The sequence below is a fragment of the Ambystoma mexicanum genome, chromosome 11 (genome assembly GCF_040938575.1).
Source record: "Ambystoma mexicanum isolate Mex_15411 chromosome 11, UKY_AmexF1_1, whole genome shotgun sequence".
Classification (NCBI taxonomy): Eukaryota; Metazoa; Chordata; class Amphibia; order Caudata; family Ambystomatidae; genus Ambystoma; species Ambystoma mexicanum.
This window is the reverse complement of record NC_090934.1, coordinates 1,273,484,797-1,273,502,589: the sequence shown is the minus strand read 5'-3', so window position 1 is coordinate 1,273,502,589 and position 17,793 is coordinate 1,273,484,797. Positions and strand designations below refer to the sequence as shown.

At 50.1% G+C, this 17,793-nt stretch overlaps 1 protein-coding gene across 4 annotated transcripts in view; it reads left to right on the top strand.

Moving 5' to 3' along the window:
* Nucleotides 1-17,793, top strand: part of LOC138504325 (uncharacterized) — a 319,698-nt gene that overhangs the window by 125,247 nt on the left and 176,658 nt on the right. For all 4 annotated transcript variants that reach the window (XM_069624745.1, XM_069624746.1, XM_069624743.1 and 1 more), the window contains one exon: nucleotides 11,924-11,983. In XM_069624745.1, coding sequence (XP_069480846.1) covers nucleotides 11,924-11,983 — 60 coding nt within the window. The remainder of the gene's footprint in view (nucleotides 1-11,923; nucleotides 11,984-17,793) is intronic.

The window sequence follows — 17,793 nt, the reverse complement described above, 5'->3', positions numbered from 1 at the left end:
GTCCGAGAACCTGGCAAAGCTTCTGGAGAGGCCCTGGTCAATCTCGAAGACTCCGGCAGAGGGGGAGCGAGGCTCGGACCCTCCCCCGAAGGTGAAGGCCCCAGGCGCACAGAAGGTGACGTTGGCCGTGATTCACCCTGCTAGGACCTCGATTGAGGATGTCGCTGCGGCCCTGGGTCAGCCTGTGGAGGCTACACCAGTGGAGGCGCCCTCAGGTACCAGAGTCTCCCTGCCACCGCGGAAGGAGTCGTCTTTCAGGCCCTCGAGAAGACCCCCACAAAGTCCTTGTTGGAAAAGGGGGGGTCGAGGGGGTGGTGGCCGTCGTGGATACGGACACGACCTCTGAAGAGGAGCTCATCGAAGTCGTGGAGGAGACCCAGCCCATCGGGTGGGATCCCGACGAGGACGACGACGAGGGCGACGGTGACGCAGACGAGGCTCCTCAAGAGCCCTCGCTCCCGTCGTTTCCGGCGCCGCAGGACACCTCGCCGGCCATTTTGTCAGCCATCCAGTCCTTATGCTCGGAGATAAGGACTAGGTTGCCCCTTCCCCCGACAGAGGAGCCTGAGCCAGACCCGACGGAGGATCCGGAGCCAGGACCTTCGGGGAGACCACCGCCTAAGAGGAGGAGGACGCATCCTAGGCCTCCTCTCCCGCCTCTGCGGCCTTCTCTGCCTTCCCCCCGTCCACTACCCACAGGGATGATACAGGCATGGACACGACTACGACAGGTACGGATGACGACGGAGGCGACAACGGGACGTGTCCCCCGTCGCCCCCTGCCCGGGCGTCCCCGCCCGACGAGATTGGATCCTTCCATGCAATGATCTCCAGGGCATCCGAGCACATCCAGCTCTGCCCAAGGAAAAGAAGAAGGAGGGGTTCCTCTACCAGCGGCGCGAGGCTAAAAGGCAGACGGTCCTCGCCATACCGCTTCTTGATGACATCTGGGATAAGGGGCTCGCCCTCCTCAAGAACCTTGCCACGGCTCCTGCGAAGAGGGACCGGTACGAGAAGAAGTACCGGGCCCCCGACGCTGCCCCCTTGTGCCTTAGGGCGCAACCTACCCCGGACTCGGTCGTTTCAGCGGCGGCCAAGAAGAAAGCGGGGGGGCATCGGCCTCAACCTCCCCTCCGGACGGCGAGGGTAGGAAACTGGATGCGATGGGACGACGGGTCATCTCATCTGCAGCGACGACCATCAAGGCGGCCAACGCACTGGCCATCGTAGCCCGCTACGACAGGGAGTTGTGGTTCAAGATCGCCCCTCTGTTGGACTTCCTTCCGGATGCCAAGAGGGCTGAGGCCCTGGAAATCTTACAGGAAGGTGAGATTGCCTCGGACCACGCCATTACGGTGGCTACGGATATCGCCGACACCGGTTTCCGTCAGTTGGGCAACGGCGTTTGCCTGAGACGATGAGGATGGCTCAGGGCGACGGATTTCCGCCAGGACGTTCAGACCAAGGTTTTGGACATGCCCTTCGATGGGAACAACCTCTTTGGCAAGGCGGTTGATGAATCCCTTCAGGCGATCAAGACGGGCAAGTTGTAAGTAAGGGCGATGCTCAGAAAAGGTGCCATGAGCTCGTCCCGAAGAGGCTTCCGGGCTCCGGTGTTTTACTCGAGATACTTCCTCGTGAGGAAGAAGACAGGAGGATGGCGTCCCATCCTGGACCTGCGACGACTAAACAAATACATCAAGGCACAGAAGTTCCGGATGGTCACCCTCCAGCACGTGCTGGGACAGCTGGAGGAGGGCGATTTCCTGTCGTCGTTGGACTTGGAGGATGCTTACTTCCACATCCCTATTCTAAAGAGGCACCGAAAGTTCCTCAGGTTCGTGGTCAAAGGGCGGCACTACCACTTCAAGGCCCTCCCGTTCGGATTAAAATCGGCGCCCAGGGTGTTCACCAAGTGCCTAGCACTGGTGGCGGCGCGGCTGCGCCTGCAGGGGATCCACGTCTACCCCTACCTAGACGACTGGCTCATACGGGCAAGGACAAGGGAGCTTGCCGTGGAACACACTGCGAAGTCCGTCCAGCTGCTCACGGACCTGGGGTTCTCCATCAACTTTCCAAAATCCCACCTGGTCCCGTCGCAAGTCGCACTGTTTCTGGGAGCACAGCTCGACACAGTGGCGCGGCGGGCCTCTCCGTCGGAGGAAAGGATAAGGACCATCCTAGGAAAGGTGCAACGTCTACTGGCCACGGACATGGCCAGAGTGAGGTCTATCAAGTCCCTCCTCGGAATGATGTCCTCCTCCATTTATCTGGTGCCCCATTGCAGACTTTGTATGCGGCCCTTACAAGAATTCCTCGACGCCCAATGGATCCAGACGACGGGCAGCTTCGAGGACAGGATCTCGCTCGACGAAACGTTCCGTCAGGCGATACGATAGTGGGGTGTCCGCGCTCATCTGACAGCGGGAACAGGCTTCCTAGCCCCAGCCCACCAGGTGACGGTGACGACGGATGCCTCCCTGGAAGGTTGGGGAGCGCACACCAGGGGCCTCCACGCGAGAGGCCTTTGGTGCTCGGAGGAGAAGACTCTCCACATCAACATCTTGGAGCTCCGCGCAGTGTTCTGGGCCCTCAGGTCCTTCTTTCCGTCCCTCAAGGGCAAGGTGGTGAGGATCTTCACCGACAACACCACCACAATGTTTTACATTCGGAAGCGGGCGGAACCATATCCCCTGCCCTGTCCAAGGAAGCCCAGGATCTGTGGCATTGGGCCATCGCACAAGGGAGATTTCTGGTACCCTTTCATCTGGCAGGGATAAAAAACACCATCGCCGACTCACTCAGCAGGGAGCTGCGCTCGTGACACGAGTGGGAACTGCGTCAGGATCAAGTGGACCAACTCTTCCGACGATGGGGCGAACCCCAGATCAATCTCTTCACGACGGCGGCGAACTCCAAGTGCCGGAGGTTCGCCAGCAGGTTTCTCCAACCGAGGAGCATGGGCGATGCTTTCTCGTTCCCCTGGGACGGCCTGTTCCTTTATGCATTCCCGCCGTTGCCGTTGCTACTCCGGCTCGTCAACCAGCTCAAGAGGTCCCGGTGCAGGATGATCCTCGTCGCACCGGCGTGGCCGAGGCAGATCTGGTTCCCGGACCTTCTGGACTTGTCAGCGTCCACACCAGTCAGGCTACCGACGGACTCGGATCTTCTCTCCAGAGAAGGAGGCGCCATTCTTCATCACGAACCAGAGTCGGTGAACTTGCAGGCCTGGCTCCTGCAGCACTAGAGTTTGGAGGATACGACATTACGGCCGACTGCAGAGAGGTTCTTGCAAAGGCCAGGGCATCCTCAACTCTCAAGTGCTACGGACACAAATGGAAGAGGTTCTATGTCTGGTGCCGGGCACAGAAGATTAACCCTCTGCGGATTACGGCCCCTCAAGTATTGCCGTACCTACTGTCTTTGGCCAAGGCTGGCCTATCTCACGCTTCCATCAAGGTACATCTGGCTGCCGTCTCACGTTACACCAGAACTACAGGACGGGCGTCCTTGTGGTCTCATCGTCTGGTGAATGAATTTATGAAAGGACTGTTCCGATCATTCCCGCCGGTGAGGGCCCCTGCCCCGGCGTGGGAGCTCAACGTGGTATTAACTAGGCTCATGGGGGCCCCATTCAAGCCTATGCATTCAGTGCCGTTGAAGTTTCTGTCGTGGAAGACCGCATTCCTCGTGGCCATCACCTCTGCACGACGAGTGGGAGAGATCCAGGCCCTGTCTTGCAAGCCTCCATACTTGACTTTTCACGACACAAGGGTGGTGCTGAGAACGCACCCCTCCTTCATGCCCAAGGTGCCGTCGGACTTCCACCTCATCGAGCCCTTGGTGTTGCCAGTTTTCTTCCCGTCGCCTTCGTCGCCGGCTGAGAGGACTCTGCACTCGCTAGATGTAGCTAGAGCGCTGAAGTTCTTCTTGGACCGCACGAAGAGTTTCCGGAAGACATCACAGCTGTTTGTGAACTTTGGACCTGTGAATCAAGGGAAGGCTCTCTCGAAGACTTCCATTTCCAGATGGCTCTCCGGCTGCATCATGCACTGTCACCGGTTGGCAAACCGACCGCTGCCCGGCCGTCCGAGAGCCCATTCGACCAGAGCGATCGCTGCTACTACGGCGTTCCTGTCTGGTGTGCCCCTGCTCGACATCTGCAGGGCTGCTACGTGGAGGTCGACGCACACCTTCACGAGATTCTACTGCATCGACCGGGATTCCAGGGAGGAATCCAGAGTCGGCCAGGCAGTGCTGCGCAACCTGTTCGCCTAAGGTGAGCCTGGTGAGGAGGTAAGAGTTGCTTAATGTTGAGTTGTTGTATTGCTTGATATTGAGCCTTGTGCCACCTCCCGTGGTTGTGCATGTGTATACTGCTATGTATTCTTATATTCATGAGCATGTGAATCCATGCCAGACCCCATGCTGGAGAAGGAACAAGTTACTTACCTGTAACTGTTGTTCTCCAGCATGGGTCTGGCATGGATTCACATGCGAACCCTCCCGCCTACCCCTCTGCGGCTCTTCACTTGGTCATACTGCCACTTCACGTGCTACCAAATCTGAGGATGGCTGCCAGGGGTGGGGCTTAGGGAGAGGGCAGTCATTGGCTGGGGGCAGTATCACCCAGAGACCAGTGATTGGTTACTACTGAGAAAGACTGATCAGAAACGAAACTGATACTGATTTTTTCTATACCGAGGATTCCCGGCCTGACGACGGGGAATATTCATGAGCATGGGAATCCATGCCGGACCCATGCTGGAGAACAACAGTTACAGGTAAGTAACTTGTTCCTTCTTCGTTCACATGCTTGTCTACCAGCTTTTTCAAACCTTGATATCCTCAGGGGTGTCATGTATGCCCTGTGCGTAATATATAATTGAATCTCTTTTAATCTAGCGTTTCTTTTTTTAATTTTTTTTTTTTTAAATGGTTTTTTATTATTTTGAAAACAAATAAACAATACAAACCAAACTTGCAGCATTATTTACAACAGACTCGTGAACATCAATTAACGCACATTACTGCTCCCCAAATCCCTCCCCCCTCAAGAGCTTGTTTGCGTTTCTCGTTCTGTATTTGCTGCGTGTGGCCGGGTATCGCTTCCTTCCAAAGCTGCAGAATCCATTATTGTGTCAAACAGTCCTGTTATTAACACTCTCCAAGCCATCAGGTTACCCACATCTTCTTCCTCACACTTGCTACATGCCTCCTGCCACACTACCGTTTCAGCCTCTGCCCATTTTTGCAAATCCCGCCACCATACCTCAACCCGTGGCTTGTGGCACTGCTTCCAGACCATAGCAATCCTTCTTTTAGCAAGCACATATGCCAGGTCCCTCAGTTTCCCAACATGTTTAGTATTCCGTGGTCTGGGAAACCCTCCCAACAGGCAGGCCCAGGCCGTATCTATATTGAGCGTGACCCCTTTATCCGCTAGTTTCCGTGCCACTTCCCCCCAAAAAGCTTCAATCACTGGGCAAGACCAGAACATGTGCATCATATCAGCATCTTCTTCATCGCATTTTGGGCATGCTTGTCTTCCTGCGTTTACAAACTTAGATATTCTCTTCGGGGTCATATAGGCTCTATGCGTTATGCATAACTGAATCTGCTGCAATCTGGCATTTCTGGACACCTTCTTGTGGTATCCCATATCACGTTCCCACATCCCATCGGTCATCTGTGCCCCCACCTCCGCTTCCCAGTCCAGCCTCAAATGAGTCAAATCCTTCCCCACCCGGGTCATCACCATCTAGTACAGTCTAGAGATCTTGTGCCCTCCTTCTTATATGTCATATATTGTTCCCATTAGGACGTCTGGCTCCTCCGCCAGTACAGTCTCTGGCCAGGTTTTACGAATAATCTGCACTAGCCTAAGATACGTGACATATTGGCCTCTGTGCAAACCTGCCTCTTCTCCCAGTTCTTCGAAATCTTTAATGATCCCCTCTTGCCATACATCTCCCAATGTGACCAGCCCAACGGATTCCCAATAGGTCCTAATTATCATTCTGTGTTGGTTGTCTCCCCCAGCTAAGGCGACTAGTGGTACCTGTGGGGAACACGGGTACGGGTTCTCCATCAGTCGGCATACTCTGCGCCACATCTTCCATCCAAGCAACATCATACCCGGGCGTTCTTTCATTCCAAGTCTAGGCACCCAGATAATCTCCTTTAGGTAAAACAGGGTGCAGCCCTGCCCAAACAGCCTAAATTCAGGAGTTACCTCGTCAGAAAGCCATTTAGTTAGTATTGTAACTGACTAGCTACATAATAGGCCGCAAAATTTGCCAGCTTAATGCCCCCTCTATCATGGAAGTTCTGCAGCTTCCATAGCGCCACTCTATTGCGAGTGCCATGCCATAGGAAGTCCCTGCACATGCTATCCAGTTTGACAAAAAACTTTTTGGGTATCAAGTATGGTATATTACTGAAGAAATGTAACAGCCTGGGCAGGACCACCATTTTGAGCATCGCCCCCCGTCCCATCATCGCTAGCGGCAACTTCTCCCAAAACTTCATACTTGTTTGGATTTTTTTCACAGCCATCTCGGTATTATGCAAGTGTTCCCCCTCCACCGTATGATACACATCTATTCCGAGGTAGCGGAAGGAATCAGTCGCCCAAGGTACGGACAACACTGGCAACCGCTCCAGAGGGGCTCCTATGTAGCTCCCCAATGGGAACATGCTCGATTTTTGGGGGTTCACCGCTATGCCGGACAGTTCTGCATACCTTTCCATAACCTCTAGAATATACTGAAGATTTTCCTCTGGATATTTCAAGTATATTAGTAAATCATCAGCATACAAGGATATTAGGTGTTTCTCTCCCCCTACCTCAATACCAACCATGTCATATTGTTGTCTTAGGTACACTGCCAGGGGCTCCAGGGCTAGAATGTATAACATCGGGGACCAGGGGCACCCTTGTCTTGTGCCTCTACTGAGTTGCCATCTCTCAGATATCATCGATCCTGTGCGCACCCTGGCCAGTGGTTCACTATATAGTAATTTTGCCCACCTAACATAACCCGGCCCCATCCCGTATTCTTCCAGGGCCTCCAGCAACCATGGCCACCTCACTGAATCAAAAGCTTTGACTGCATCTAGGGACACCACCGCCATTTACCCCTCGCTCCTGTTTCCCTCTTCAATCACCCGGTGGAGTCGCCTATGGTTGTGGGTTATATTTCTGTTGGGGACATAACCTGTCTGGTCCGGGTGTATCAGTTTGCTAATAACTCTACGCAGCCTATTGGCCAGGACCGCCGTCAATATCTTGCAATCCTGGTTCAACATTGACAACGGCCTATAGGAGCCGCAGCTATGCCCTGGCTTGTTGGGCTCAGGGAGCGGCACAATTAACGCTTCTCTAAGCGATTCCGGCAGCCGACCATCTCAAAAGACTCATTGAGCATCTCTAGCATAGGGGGGAGTACTTCCTCTCTATATGTTTTATAAAACTCGCCAGGGAATCCGTCCGCGCCCGGGGTCTTACAGGTGGGCAGCTGCTTCACCACCTCCTCCAATTCCTCTAAGGTAATCAGTGCGTCCAGCTCCTCCCTTTCTTCAGCACTAATCTTAGGCAATTCCATGTCTTTTAGAGTTTGTCTAATCTCCTCTCGATTGTCCCCTCCTCTGTCCTCATATAATGTCCTATAATAGTCCAAGAATGCCTCGTTGACTCCCTCCTCAGTGTCAACCACCTCCCTGTCTTCTCTAGTTATTGTCCTAATCGGGGGCCTGGGGGTTTCGCTCTTATATAACCATGCCAAAAAGCGGCCAGTTTTATCCCCTCCTGCATGTTGCCTCTCGACATACTTCTTATAGTTAAGGTTACAGAGCCTTTCCCAAAGCTCTGCGCACCTCTGCTGTAACTCGAGTACAAGTTCCGCATCCCCTCCCGCCCTGTTGCTTTCCCGCTCCAGTTTCTCTTCCGCTTCGTCTAGTTCCGTTAGGACCCCACCCTGTAGGCCTTTTGATTTAGCAATAGCAGCACCCCGCAATACTACCTTAAAGGCTTCCCAGAGCGTGCACGCTGAGTCTACGCTGCCTGTGTTTACCTCAAAGTACTGTGTGATCGCATCCCTGATATCTTCCCTGAAGACCGGGTCCCGGAGCGCCTCCGCCTGGAGGAATGGTAATTCCCCATTCACCATGGCCCTTCTCCATTCCCATTTTTGCCCCCATAGGGCTCAATGGGAATGGGGAAGGCAGTAATTATGGTACCGCAAATTGCGGTACCGTAATTACCTCCAAGGTCCCTTTTGCGGGTCCCGTCCTTAACGGCTGGTAAAACCAGCCGTTAAGGTAGGGTCCCGCAAAGGGACCTCGTAGTAAGGCGGTAAGGGTTTACCGGCACCGGTACCCTTACCGGTAAACCCTTACCGCCATCTGTCTAATGAGGCCCAGTATCTGCATCTAACCAATCGCCCTTACTCCAAAACCATGTAGAATAGTTCACCTAGCATCCCCTCTCATTCACAGGCTGCAGGCTGTGACCGAGTGGATCAGTACTGGGGCACAACCCCCTACCTGTTTGTTGCAGTTCCCTGGCTGATGCTGCCCACACCCTTGGGACGCTGATGTCAGTACTGGAAAACTCATCCAGACAGGACGGGAGAAAAAAAGACACCAGGATTGGATAATAATGGTAGACCGGCGTGTGGTGATTTATATTAAAAAAGAGAGGTGGTATGCTTTTACTCGCAAGTGTAGCTACTCGAAACTTTTTCTTCTGCTTTTGATACGGTCAACCATGCCATCCTGCCCAATCGCCTGCGTGATAAGCTTGGTATCACTGATCAGGCCCTTGCCTGGCTGACCTCCTTTCTCACTGACCGACCCTCGCAGGTCTAACTGGGGTCTTTCCTCTCTTCTATCTCTCTCTACTTGTGGTGTTCCTCAGGGGTCTTACCTTTCTCCCTGGCTTTTCAACCACTACCAGGCACCTCTTGCCGACCGCATCGCGACTTTTTGCTCCAACTTTCAGTGTACTGCGGATGACACCCAGCTCTCTTTCAGGCTCCCCTCAGCTGCCTCTTCCCCGTCTCTCATACCAGACTGTCTGGCTGCAATTGAATGGTGTGTCGCTAATGATCTCTGCCATAATGCCAGTAAGCCTGAGATCCTCCTTATCGGAACACCAGCTCCCTCCTGTCCTCTCTCCGCCCACACACTATGGGCCCTCTTCCTGCGGCTACCTGTGAGGCTAAGAACCTTGGTGTCATCTTCGACTCCACCCTCTCCTTCTCTCCTCACATCTCTGACTTCTCTAAGAAGCCAAACTATTGGCTGCAACTCTTCAGAGCTATTCTTCTTTTCCTCACTATCCCCCAAAAGCTCACTATCTCCAGAGCTCTGGTCCTCTCTTGGCTGGACTACTGCAACAGCCTCTTTCCAGCCTCTACTCTCCGACCTCTACAACTTATCCAGAACAGGACTGCAAGACTTGTCCTTGGCCTCAAGCCCAGGGATCGTATCTCTCCATCTCTGAAATCTCTTCACTGGCTCCCAGTGGCGGCAAGGATCATGTTTAAGACCCTTTGCATCATCCACAAGGCTTTCTGGGGCCTGGGACCACACTACCTCCAACTCTCTCTTCCTAAACCTCTCCCTACTCGAGCTTTCCGCTCATCCACTGAGGGTCAGATGCGTTTACAAGCAGAGAGTTGGGGGCAGATCTCTCTCTTCAGCTGGGACCTCCCTCTGGAACAGCCTCCCTGCCTCTCTCAAACTTGAGCAGAACCACCTCTGTTTCTGGAATCAACTCAAGACCTTCCTTTTTGCTTCCGCTTTCTCTCTTGTTCACCCCTGCTGATGTCCCGATTGCTCCACGCACTGGTTACCTGGCTACCCTCTGAACTCGGGCCCAGGCTCCTGCATGTCCAGTTGCCCTTGCACTGCCTCCGGGCTCCCCCAGCACTTATGGTATGTATCTGCAACCCTACAGTCCCTCCTCTCTGCACTTATAAGCCACTTGCTGGCTGCACTTACTGAGTTACCTGCACTCCCCCCGCCCCCAAACCTCCAGCACTTCTCCCCTTCCATTTCCCTGCACTTGCGTGATCTGAATGGCACAAGGCCTAGTAAGATTGTTGTTTTTGTCCTCTCTGTTTCCCCCTCCTTGTCTTGTTGCGCCTTGAAACACTTGTGTACAAGTGCGTTATAAATTCCATATCATAATATTGACCCCCTTGGTTCAGTATTTAATTCACTTTGATTACTTTAGTCAACCAGATTCCAGCATACTGTGTGCAGTGAAGGGTGTTTGCCGGACTGAGATGTGCATCTGTGCCTGGAAATAATGGGAACCGGGCACCTTAATTGCGTCAGGGACAAGAAGACCTCATCACTATATTGAGTGCTTTCCTCATTGCTATTTTACTTGCGCAATTACTGTGGCATGGAGAAATGGATAAAGCCAATACGCCAGAGGAACTCGCTGAGTATTGTTGGACACCTGGCGCACCACTATCTGCTCTCAAAATATAGACCTTGATATCCTCTGCATCATTGGAATGGGGACCTGAAGAGTCTTTGGCTGCGCTGTGGAAGTATTTGCCTTTCTTTGAACGACCTACGTTGGTTTCTTTGAGGTCAAAGTCTCTAATGGTAGGCCTCTCCGGTCGGAGAAACTGCTTAAGCAGAAGAGTGAAAGCCACTGTCTTCTCAGTTAGGCTGGGCCAGGAATTGGCTAAGAGAAGTTGGGACATTTTACATTTACCTATTTATTTATTTATTTATTGTGCATTTGTAAGGCGCTTATGCAACAAGTAAATTGTGTTTCAAAGTGCCCACAGGGCAGCAGGGAGGGAACATGGGAACGAAAGGCATATATACTAACAATGAAGAGAAAATGTAACTTGGGGGGGCAGGGAGGGGGAGTTTTAGCAGTTAGGCATAGGTTTTCTAAATCCTTTTTCAATTTTCACTAAGCTAAGGAAGACATGAACTGCCCATGCAAGGTCTTGATGGTAAATGCTTTTGGTATTAAAAATGGTTGTGGCTACTGTGAAAGGAGCAGCGCAGCCTCCTTTCCCACTTTCTCTACCTGTGCATTGGTCTTCTTCTGACGGTCACCACTCAGTTCCTTACACTTATTCCAGTGATTTAAATTACATTAGGATTAGCTTCTTTGGTGGAGTGGGGTTCAGAGTACCAAGGTTGCCCACCGGTCGAATGAGAAGCTAGCTGGAGGTGCTACTTGTTGAATTCCCACAACTCCTCCTGGTGTCCCCGACCATAATGACTCCTGGTAACATAAGAAGGCACCTGTGCTCTCTCTATAATAGAAACAGGAGACAAATCAGGGCAAAGAGCCTGACCCCCAGTCTGCCACCTTGGCATCTTCCGTAGTATGCCACCACCTCAGCCATCATTCTAGAGACACTCTAGTGATGTGACCACAAGTTTATCTAACGGCAGCAGCACCCCAAGAAGCATGGAGGAGTTGGAGGAGTCACAGTAGTGCTGCAGCGGGTGGCAGAAACTCTGTTTGGGAACCAGAAAGCCAGTTCTTCTCTCCCATACTTTTGTGACCCGTGCGTTCTGCTGATCCCTGCTCCCATTCTTAACCAGCACTGCCTTAGCACCTGCTTTGATCATCTTTCATTTCAGCAAATGGAAGCCACCCCATTTGAAAGTTGATTGACATGTGCTCAGAAGATTCTTTGTCCATGTTCAGAAGCTTGTGGCAGAGCACCCCCTACTCCATGGCCAGCCCTGAAGGCGCTCGTTTTGAGTAGGACACGTCCCAGGCCCGCGGGCTGTCTAAACCCATGTAAATCACCGAGGTTGGGCGGGGACAAGCTCTTCAAGGCCGAAGACTGGCGGGGGGAGGGGGATGCATGACTGACGCTGCCCTGAGCTCCTTTTTATTTATGGATGTGTCTTTTTCACTCCTTCCTAGCCTTTCGACCTCAAGGAGATGGATATCATGGTGTGCTTCTCGGAAGACTACCCTGCAGAGGTAAGTGATCCATGGCTTCCTATCAGAGTGTCTCGCGAACGTGCAACGCGCACTGTGTCATTGTTGTTACTGATATTACCAGTAGTTCGGTTGCCTTTGTTTTTCCCCCCCTTTGTCCCGACTCCTTCTGTCAAATTGCATTGCTTGTGTGGAATGTGGATGTACTTTATTTTGTTGGGATCAAAAATTGTAAATTATCAAACAAATTGAAACATTGAGCTGCTTAAAATTCCTGTGACCAGTTTTATTTTGTCGGGCTCTAGAGAGCCTTATTTTTTTTACAAACCCTGGTTCGTTGGCAAATGCCATTCAGAGCCTGGGCCCCCCTGCGACTATAAAGTGTTGCTTGCTCCTTGAGGATGTACTGTAGGGGCCCGGTCATTGCTTGTTTTTGCTGAATATTTAGTAACACTTTTAAAAATTTTTTTTTTAAAAATGATCGTCACAGTGCAAACTCGACCAGCTAGTGCACTGGGCTAAACACTAGAAATCGTCCCCATTTTGCAAACGCTGTATTGCAACCCGCAACCAACATTATAAATTCATGGTAATGTGAGCAACTGGTTTCATTAACCTATCATTAAAGTACCAATAGAGATAGCAAGTAGACAACACTATTGTAAACAATACATTATTCCCATTATATTTTTTATAAGTTCATTGTCTAATTAAAGCACACACTCATGGGGCCTCATTACGACCCAGGCGTTAACCATGGCGCTATTAGCGCTATGGTTGACGCTGGTATTTTACCGATTGCGCCATGGTGGGTGGCGGAAATACCGCCCCATTCCAAGGTTGGCGGGGCGGTAATTCCCCTTTCACCATTGGCTCTTCCCCATTCCCATTTCTGCCCCCATAGGGCTCAATGGGATTGGGGAAGGCGGTAATTACGGTACCGTAAATTGCGGTACCGTAATTACCTCGAAAGTCCCTTTGCGGGTTCCTTCCTTAGCGGCTGGTAAAACCAGCCGTTAAGGGAGGACCCGCAAAGGGACCTCGTAATTAGGCGGTAAGGGGTTAACGGCGCCGCCACCTTTTACGGTGCTGTTAACCCCTTACCGCCTGGGTCGTAATGAGGCCCATGGATTTTGCTGCCACAAAAGTGTTTATTGCAGCGGGATAATCTATTTTTTCAATCATTTTTCTCTAAATTGATTGCTCGTCACCCATTTAAGACCAAAAATATGCTTTACCAATGTTTATTTCCTGACCCTCTTTAACAATCGGCAATAACAACTGGGAAGGTAACCAAGACACTTAGGGCATCCTGCACATCTGGTAACAAGTGTTTCACTTTCTGATGAATATGCTGCAAGAAAGAAAGCATGTTCCTAATACACAAGCTATAATTGAGCCTTATTAAATACTGTATACTGTGTACTTAATCACTTATTGAAATTCCCAACCTTTGGCAGATGAAGCACAGTAAGTTTAATTAATGTGCCTCAGATCACGCACTTTGGTGAAGTGATAAAGCCAGGATTATTGCTCAGTCGGCAATTCTTTCCAGCTCTAGTTGGAAAAGCTACTTGTTCATCTTTGGGTTTCAAGAAATGAAATAATTGTCAACTTGATGCCTTAACAAGAACACAACTTGCATAATAAAGGTACCCACTGAAAATGTTGCCTGCAAAAATGTAGTCAGTAAAAAAGTCGTGGTTAAAATACCTGTGCAGTGAAAAAGTTGGCATGCAAAATGAAGTTAAAAAAAAAATGTGAAAAATAGCCAAAATAGTAGAGATACTAGGGTAATTGTTAGGATTGAGGAGGGTTTTGTGGGCTTGTGATTGATATGATAGGTTATTTATAACGCGCCTAAAACCCAGAAGTTTCTAAGCGCGGACCCGGGGATCGAACCTGTGTTGTTGCTCTGTGTTGTCTTGCTTCCAAGACTAGCACGTTGCCCCTGAGCTATCCTCTCGAGATTGCCTGGTTTAGGAGTAGGATGGGGGTTGAGGGTTCAGTAAAGATTTTGGTTGGAATTAAGGTAAGAGTTAGGGTCAGGGTGAATGCTGCAGGGCTGGCAATGTTGAGGTTTGGGTAGTCGTTCGGGTAGATTAAGTGTTAGGGTAGGGGTTATGGTAAGGCTAAGGCTAATGGGATAATGGTTTAGGTGAGTGATAAACAAAGAGATAGGGGAGTTGGATAAACCTATTGGATAGAGAAAAGTAAGCATTAGAGTGCAGATAGGGTAAGGCTAAGGTTAGCATTAGGGCAAGGGTTTGGGTTGGGGCAAGGGCTATGCCATTTGTGGTGAGCTGGTGATGGGGTTGGAGTTGGGTTTACTGTTAATTTTTGACAGTTTTTGTATTGAGTAAAATGCAAAGAAATGCTTCAGTGCGCTGGATGGTTAGTGTTCTGTGAGTTCAGGATAGTAATTAAAGTTAGGGGAAGGTTTAGGAACTGAGTTACGATGATTGTGGAAGTTTTATTAAAGGTGTGGTTCATTCAGCCTTATACTTCTGTGTATTTTAAAATCGCTTTTTTGGCAACCTTTTTGCTGACTACATTTTCACATGACTCCATTTTCATGGGGACATTTTCACATAGAAATCTAATAATCAGACAATACGTACAGTGTTAGTTACATGCTGAGCAAAAGGAGCACGATTGAAGGAATATTTATCTTGAATGGACGAGAACAAGCACGCAACATAATTTGAGTTTAAAGCAATATCTGGGTTTACAATCTGTATTTTCAAGACGTGGACATAGAGTGAAATAAATGACGGGTGGGTCATCTGATTGCGGCCAGTGCTTCACACGGCATGTTGCTTGTTATGTACGCCTCTCTTTTCTAATCCCTCATCTACTCTTTTTAGGGGAGATGCCACACACGATAGTCATTCCCAATTACACACTCGCAGTTATGTCGGCAGCCACCTACCACTAATAGCTTCCTATTTAAGATGCGCAGCTGGTTTAAAGAGGTGTGTGGAAAATGTGTTTATTGATCTGCAAAACGCAAAACTGCAGCCAACGCTCTTTCACTCGCAGCGTGGAAATGAGTCTCCGAGCTTTGGGAAGGCTGGGAAAAGCTGGTTCTGCGTGTCTCCAGCGCCCCAGGCAGCAGCCGGTTAGCCTGCCCTAGAAAAACAGCCCAGACAGCAAACTGGCACACCACTGTTGGGCTACCTGCCTTGTAAAAGTGTTAGGCTCTGTTTTATTGTTATTGTGCCTCCTTGAGCAGGACTTTATTATATCACCATGCTAAGACTGGAAACAAAAAATAGTCCCTGCGAGGGAGCTGGAGCAGGGGGTTTCCAGCCAGACTTGTCTTTATAATTCTAATTGGTTATTTATAACGTGCGCTGACCCGGGGATCGAACCTGTATTGCTCTGCGTCATCTTGCTTTCAAGGCAGGCGTGTTGCCCCTAAGCTATCCTCCCGATACGAGACTTTAGATTCCCCTTAAAGGCATGGTCTAGTAACATTTTTTATTGTCCCAACGGGTCGGCCATGTTTTTTATAAGCCTAAGTGGCTCGATTTTAGAAAACTTTCCTATGGACCTTACCTGAGTTTTCGTCCATTAAACGCATGCGAAAACAAGCACCAGGGAGCCGCCATTTTCTGATACTCCTATCTTTTCCCCGATCGCCCTGGCGGACCTGCTTTTGCAGCACTAAATCAATTCCCCCACCCCTGAGCCTGTCATCAGCAGACTCGTACCGCCCATTTCCCAACGCCAAAGCACGTCTTGTGTCAACATTCGCTGCGCTTCAGCTAATGACGTGTCGCCATGGAAATGGCAGGACGCCTCTCTCCTCAATAAGTATAAACAGACCGTTTTACAACACACAGCAGCAGATTTTCGATTCCATTCCTCTCTCTGTGTTACTTTGAGTATTTTGTGACTCGTTTCAGTGCTCTGGTCAGCTACCTTCGCCGCTTGTAGCCCGTGTGAACAGATATCAGTACCACCGCTATAAATTATTTTAGTTTGTTTAACACACAATGGCTACAATAATGCCCTACATGTACAAGCCCGAGTATACCGAGGAGGAACTACTGGAAAGGGAAGCACGCGAAAACGATGGGGATTCGGACGGCAGTTGGCAGGACGAATTAACAGATGAAGAGCCTGGGCCTAGTCGAATGGACGGCGTCTCCACCTGGTGCACATGTAACGCATGTAAGTCATTCAATAGTGTGCATTGTCTACATAGCATTTGTCCGTGTAAAATGCCATTAGTTACAAGAATTGTCATTGACAACAAACGTTTATTAAACTTATCTGGGTCATTTAAAAACAGTTTGTTTCATTCCTTTTCACAGGTGGTACAGGCTGGTGGCCTATCGTTCCTTTACATGGTGGCTTCACGGGAGGCTTGGACACCGCGTTCGAAGAGTGATACCCGCCTGTGCCGTTCGTGCCATTAGAGAAACGTTCCCGAGTGACAGCGGTCAGTACAGGGGATTTTCTCTCGCTGTGCTGCAACCTGACCTGTATAATCTTTAAAGTCTTGTATTTTTGTGTCATGAAAATAATATACAAAATAAAACACCACATATATTTTAACAACGTTTGTCTCGATTTTTTAAATGAATCAAGTGTGTCTCCATTCAAGGATGGACGTCAGACATCTGTGCTCCGAATGGGTGAAGGTCTGGTTGCTGTGAAGCAGGGTGGTCACTATCTATCTAAGCTAACATAACATATTCTCGATAATGCATGCACTAAATAACACTTGTTCAAAGTCTTTCAGTAGGTTATGTCTCTATAAAAGTCACACATATATCTATACTAACAATTACCATTGGATTATACAGGCCCTAGGGTCTTGGCCACTATAATACACCGGTTGAAGTGTGGATCTGTGCTCACAAGAATCTCCGGTATGTGGCATTTGTTATTGATAAGCAACGATATACTATCATTGATATAAAGGCGATATACTGTATATTGATATAAAGGCGGTTCGCGCTTGTGGATGCGTGCTGGCATGGGGGGCTGTGACGGGCGCAAACGGCCAAGGTGCCAAACTACATGTACACTTCAAAAAGTGTCCCACGCCAAGGGGCCATCGGTCACATGGCCTCCTCAGACCCCGTGTCTCCAGGCAGGCCTCCCCTGAGGCAGGCCGCCCCCCCTGCAATCCACATAAGTGTGTCTCCATTCAGCAGTCTTCCTGTGCCTTATCTGCATGCCCCAGGGCCATCCATCCCACCCCCCTCTATCAAAGGCGGTTCACACCCGGGGATGAGCGCTGGCATGGGGGGCTGTTCGGGGCGCGAAAGGCCAAGGTGCCAAACTACATGTACACTTCAAAAGGTGTCCCACGCCAAGGGGCCATCGGTCACATGGCCTCCTCAGACCCCGTGTCTCCAGGCAGGCCTCCCCTGAGGCAGGCTGCCCCCCTAATACCACGACATACATACGTCATTCATTCACAAACACACTCAAGTTTCTAATACTTTAAAAACCACTCGATATGTCTCATGAGAACATCTTTGTGCTTTGCAAGTCAACTCTTGAACGTGCTACCTGGGAACCGCTGAGATCTATGCTAATCTGCTTGTCGTCGTGCTATCCGTGAACTCTGTGACCGAGCGCTTCGAGCATACCCATCAGTGCGCTACCTGTGGCCATCCACCTATTCTCCCGCAACATACTGCTCTGCTTGCTGAACCCAACTGTTTGTTGGTCAAGGTAAGGCCATGTACCCTGGTTATATTTCGCAGATTTTTAAATTTCTATCTATTTTCCAGTAGAGTACAAAATAGTGCTATGTTCATTGGTCTCATTGGTATTGACTTGAGTTTCCATTGCTATGCTATCAATAGATCTATTTATTTTCATCTGTG